Source organism: Geosmithia morbida (genome assembly GCF_012550715.1).
Source record: "Geosmithia morbida isolate 1262 chromosome Unknown scaffold_5, whole genome shotgun sequence".
Taxonomy (NCBI): domain Eukaryota; kingdom Fungi; phylum Ascomycota; class Sordariomycetes; order Hypocreales; family Bionectriaceae; genus Geosmithia; species Geosmithia morbida.
Window position 1 is genome coordinate 83053 of NW_023336192.1, and position 5981 is coordinate 89033.

Below are 5981 nucleotides of genomic sequence, written 5' to 3' on the forward strand. Positions count from 1 at the left end.
TCTCTCTCTCTCTCTCTCTCTCTCTCTCTCTCTCTCTCTCTCTCTCTCTCTCTTTCGTTAAAAAAAAAAAATTTCTCTCGCAGGTTCCGACAAGGAAAAGAAGAAGGAGGAGGAGAGAAAAGAAAAAAAGAACAGGAATAAACTTCTCCGAGGATATCAGGCTTGCTTCTATACAAGCTAGTATTGCTACATATTACCTGTCGTAACTCATTCCAATATTGATACAGATACAGATTACATACAAGGTCGATTTAACATGGGAACAGGCAAGGAGATGGGGACATGGAGGCCATGACAGGCACCGCCAGTATCCATCATTCAAGTTTGCTAGGATCTCGAGCCTACTACTCACTCGTACGGTAATAAACGGCTGTCTACCTCGTCACGCGACTGTCCCGTGACGTGTGGTGTGCTGCTTGGATGGTCAAAGATTTGAGAGGCATTGCTTCGTACTTGTATGCAATGATACTTGCGCCATCCCGTCACTGCAGCAATCCTACTCGTCCATCACCTCGTCGCATACGCCAGCCAACGTCACAGCATCGGAATCCGGCAGTGCTCCGCACAGCTTCCCCGTCGGCCCTCGGTATAGATACACGGACCCGAGAGGCTGTAGACGTGAGCGAGACGACGCACCGGATGATGATTCCAACCACGAATTTCAAATCAATGGATAAAAAAAATAAAAATAAACCCTCGACATGGCGTTGCAGACGAGTCGAGAACGGTTATGCTCCGCGCCCAACACAGATGCTACACACTGTCTCTCCGTCTCTCCCCCTCGTACAATTTCTTGTATACAAGGACAAAACTTGTGGAAAGAAAAAACCTCCTCCCCCTTGTATCAAAAAATGACATCCTCATTTCAACAATATCGACCGAGAAGTTTCAACAAAGCAAAATGCGTATCCAAAAAGAAAAAGAAAAAAACCGGTAATTAATATCGCGCCACATTCCGACACAGGGTCAAGCGACCGCCGTTTAGAAGTAGCGGAAGACGGCCTTGCCGCCCTTGGTCATAGCAGTCTGTCAGAAGTAAGGTCAGTCATGTGCATCACCAGTCACTCAAGTTCAACAGCGACAGCAAGACGTAGGGAGGGATGGAGAGACTTACGGTGCAACCGCTGGAGCCGCCAGTCCACTGTCCGTCGATGTAGGAGCACTCGGTAGAGACGTCACCAGTGATCTCGACGTTGAAGTCGAGCTTGGCGTCGGAGGTGGGCAGGTTCTGGAAGATGGAGAGGTAGGTGATGCCGTCAGAGGTGTAGCCGACACCGGCGATGAGGGGGGCCCAGTTGCCGGCAGAGTCGGGGGCGACGGGCGAGTTCCAGACGCAGCCGTCCTCCTGGGAGATACCCTTGGGGTTGATGTAGTACTGGGCCGAGGTGGCGAGGCCGTCCCAGGTGTAGTAGTTCTCCTGGTCGGGGTTGCAGAGCTCGACGGTGCCGCCGGGCGCGGCGACGGCGGGGACCACCATGGACTCGGTACCGGGGTAGTCAGTGCGGCAGGTGGCGACCTCCTCGTCGAGGTCGTTCTGGATGGAGACGCCGCCGGCACCGGCCTCGCAGAGGGTGTCGTACTCCTTGCGGGTGAGCTCGAGGTAGCCGTCCGAGTTGCAGTACAGACCGCCGATGGACTGCTTGGTGGAGCCCTGGGCCGAGGGCCACTGGGTCTTCTGGTAGCCGGCAGGGCAGGCGTACGAGCACATGCTACCCTTGCTGCAGGTCTCGCCCGCGATGCCGGTGATGATGTCGCTGATGCTCACATCGCCGTCGGAGTAGTTGGGGACGAACTGGAGGCCGGACCAGCCGCCGAGATCGAGCCAGTCGAGGGCGACGGCACCGTAGTCGGAGGGGAAGTCGGAGCACTTGACCTTTCCATCCGGGAACGAGCTGGAGATGCCGGAGCCGCCGGTGGAGGGGGACGACGTGGGCGAGGCCGAGGCCGAGGCCGAGGCGACGCTGCTGCTGGAGCTGGTCGTGGCGACCGAAACGCTGCTGGAGGACGAGGTAGACTTCTCGAGGAACTGCGCGGCGATCTCGATGCTGCTGGAGGAAGTCGTGGTAGGGATAGCGGGAGCCGAGAAGGTGGGCCAGGTCTCGCCGACGACGACGTACTCGCCGTTGTCGAGGGCGTTCTTGACGTCGTTGCCAGACACGATCTCGCCGTTGAGCTCGTAGACGGTCTCGGTGGGACCGGCGACGTACTCCGTCACGGCGTCGGGGGCACGCTTCTCGACCGGGGAGGCATCCTTGCGGGCGTGGAACTGCTGGTGGCCGTGCTGGTGAGCGGCGGCGCCGGCCACGAGCGTGGCGGCCACGGTGTAGGTGACGGAGTATCTCATGTTGACGTTGAAACTTGATGGATATGAAATCTGTCTTTTGCTTGTTTCCTCAGGTGTCAGTCCCGATCGCCATGCTCCATAAGAAACCGGACGACAAGCAAGGAGAGAGAGAGGGCCACCAAGTGAGCTTTGTATAGAAGACAAACACTTGGCATCGCAGGGTCTCGTCTCCATAGAGGCCAGCATCCACATCTCACCAAGCCCCCTGGACTGACCGACTCCACGAAGGAGTCCCTCTCTCCCGTGCGCGCGCGCGGGGTGTGAGAACTCACCTATTGAAGTTTGTTTCTGGAAGAAGTGAAGAGAAGTCGAAATATAGCGAGCGTGATGGATGAACGAGCGGATCTGGTGAAAAGAGCGTGGTAGAGAGGAGACTCTCAGTTGGCAGGGGGGAAAAGATCCAGGAGTATTAACGAACGAACACCTTGACGAAAGCAAAGGAGAGAGAAAAAGGAGAGAGAAGGAGAAAGAGAGGAGGAGAGAGAGAGAGAAAAAACGAGCGCGCATACGAGTACTAGAGAGAAATGGGCCTTGCCCCCCTGGTCCAAATGCTCCCTCGGCAGACAACAAATCGACCAGGGCCCTGTGGGGTCGGCGCATACATGGCAAGGGGGGGGGGAGGTTCTTTGGTCGAGGGACCGAAGCACAGGCCCTCAGCAGCGTATGTCTGGGAAATGAGGTGGACACGAGGACGGGGGGGGGGGGGGAGGGGGCCGCGACGGCTGATGGACGCAGTCACTAGTCTTCCCATAATACCTACTAACCCTCCTCTACCTCTCACCCTTCCCTCTCTTAGCTTTCCCTCCCAACTCACCTGAAGCAGAGGAGTGGTGGGAGAAATATATGTATATATCAGTGAGACAGGCGGCAAGTACATTCGACTCAGGCTTAGACGTGACTTGAGACCCGGGTGACTCGCACGGTATCTATCTCCCGTACTCGTAATCTGTAATATGCATACAGAGTCGTATCTGAACATGACATTCATCGCGAGTTGCTGCTCTCAAAATGCAATTGGCGCCGACACTATTACACGGAACGTGGGCTTGATCCCCCCCCATCCCCCATGTGTCCTGCCATGTTCAACGTCCTGCGCTACGTGTATCCATAGTCGTACAGGTGATTACTCGTACAGTGGACTGTGCACAGAGTAAACAGCCTTTCGGGGAATATATCCCATCCCCCTTCCCCCGTCCCTCCCCCGTCCCTCCCCCAGTCGGTCCATCATTCCGCAATATCATTCTTATTACGATGGTCATGCACATTGCAAATGCTTGATTTCTGTCCTTTCTTTTTTTTCTTCCAAGTGTGTGCGTAATGCATGCTCTCAGTACTGCCCCCTCCCCATCCCCTAGGTCCCTATGCGCGATGGAGCCATCCACTCGTATGATGGAAGTCACCCCGCCGTGCGCTCAGCAGGTTTGGGTAGACACCCGTAGCCTGCGGTCCACTAAAGGCCCTACGGAGAGTCGAAAAAAACAAAAAGAGTCCACTAACGACGCTTCACAGCTCAGACACAACAGACGCCCTTTCCAAGTCTTTGGAGATAGCGCTCCTTGTTCCTGGCGCTAACCCCCTTTTGGAGAAGGACTCCGCACAGGCCTCCCACTTCCCCCTTCGATCTCTCTTCTCCTTCTTTTCTTGCCTTCTTCGCGATACAGTATCACTCCGTATAATGCTCGTAATCGTGCTTGGTAGAAGTCCCAGACGCACTGTGAAGATACCAGTCCTCGACGCGGAATGCACCGTACCATCTTAGCCGTCCATCAGTCTATCCGCACTTGGGGGCCCGAACCATCTTTTCTTCCCCATCTCAGTCAGCTGCTCCCGAGTCTTGTTGATTCTGATTACGGTTGTTCACAAGTGACTACTGCCACGATACTAATCTGCACTGCTGCTGCTAGCCTGTACGGGTAACGCTCGTAGTCGTAATATTATCTGTACAGAGTACGGGTACCTGTCACGGTTTACTGCCACTGTACGTGTGCGTGCGCGCAAATCATGATACGCATAATTACAGCACGAGTATGTGGCCAGCCTGATGCTGACTGCGAGGTGTATCACGATTCACTTTCCAAGATTCATCATGCGTGGGGCTTTTTCAGAGATCTGCCCACCATGGGTATCCATCTATCGACTCTGCGCAGGAACAAGAAGCGGTGGAACAGTACATCCCTCCCTGTGCCGTAGTATTGAAGCACGGACAGATGGGCAATGCCGCCGCTTCGAATGCTTTCCATTCCTCGTCGCTCTCTCGGACCGCGTCCCCAGCGCGCGTTTTGCGGAAGTAAACAAGGAACCGGTGAATACGACAGCCAGCAAGTCAAAGAAAAACAAAAACAAAAAAAAAGGTTTTAAGCTACAGATATTAATAAGAGTGTCATGATAATACTCCGTGCTCGTTCCTGTAAATACATGCACCGTTCATCGTAACAATGACAAACTTGGAAATGAGAAAATCCCTGGACGGTGCAGGTCGGACCAGACACCAACGAATTTGGTCCCAAAAATACACTCGCAAAGCGTATTACTTGACAAATTTCTTGCTGCTTACGGCCAACCTCGCGAGAAACGTATATGTAGTATTACTCCATACTCGTACGAGTAATACAAGTAATATGGAGTGTCATGTCCTACTGGCTGCAGCCTTTCAGGCGGAGGAAACTGGCATGGTAAGTCGCTCCTCATACAGCCCATCGATTGGCTCATGGCGACCTTACATAGCGACTTGACATATGTATACGAGCAATATCGATATCATATCCGCATGTACATCAGCACGGCTGTACAGTGACGGAAAAGTACGAGCACCATACGGGGTCGTCAATTTGGTGGCGCTCGTCAATCTCTCGGTACGAATGACTCGGGTACTCGTACTCTCATGGTTCGTCCCCCAGCAATCTTAATAATACTTCTCAGTAATACTGCCCGTACAAGCAAGTACAGAGACGGCTAGAGTATTCGTAGGTACCTGTACAGTCCGCAGAGGTAATGATACGGGTACCAGTGTGGTACTATCATTATTATCATCACTATTATTATATTATTATTATTACTGTCAGTATCTACGTGGTACCTGACATGATATGTTCACGCGGCTACGACCTTACATTCTAGTGCTTTCGTACACAGCCACGCTTAGGGGATCAGCCATCCCCAACGTACTCTTGGTCAAGTTTCATGCTGAGCCGGGACATGGAGAGAGGCAGAACTCACCACTGTTCCAACTTCTCCCCCCCCCCCCCCGGGTCTTGGCCGTCTGTCTCTTCCATCTTGTCCGCAGCGCATCTACAGAGTATCTCTCATTCACGAGCACTAGCACGTAGCTGCAGTGCGAACTCACCGAGTAGCAGTACAAGTACATGTACGGGGTTGGCTAGGCCGTTATAGCTCGTAATACACCGTGCCTTGGACCATGGAACCGGGATTCCGGCTGCTGAACTATTGGTAGTAGTAGTAGTAAATCTGTAGTAGCGGCAGCGGTAGTAGTGGTAGCGGCAGCAGCAGCAACAGCAGCAGCAGCGGCAGCAGCAGCAGCAGTAGTAGTAGTAGTAGTAGTAGTAGTAGTAGTAGTAGTAGTAGTAGTAGTAGTAGTAGTAGTAGTAGTAGTAGTAGTGGTGGTGGTGGTGGTGGTGGT

General features: G+C 53.4%; 1 protein-coding gene across 1 annotated transcript; it reads right to left on the reverse strand.

Annotated features, from left to right (window-relative positions):
- Positions 1-981: 981 nt before the first annotated feature.
- On the reverse strand, positions 982-2344 carry GMORB2_6037 (SUN family beta-glucosidase; the record flags this gene model as incomplete). The annotated part of the gene is made up of 2 exons (XM_035468007.1): positions 982-1026; positions 1115-2344. The coding sequence occupies 2 exons, from the start codon at positions 2342-2344 to the stop codon at positions 982-984; spliced, it is 1275 nt and encodes a 424-aa protein (XP_035321988.1).
- Between the last annotated feature and the right edge of the window lie 3637 nt (positions 2345-5981).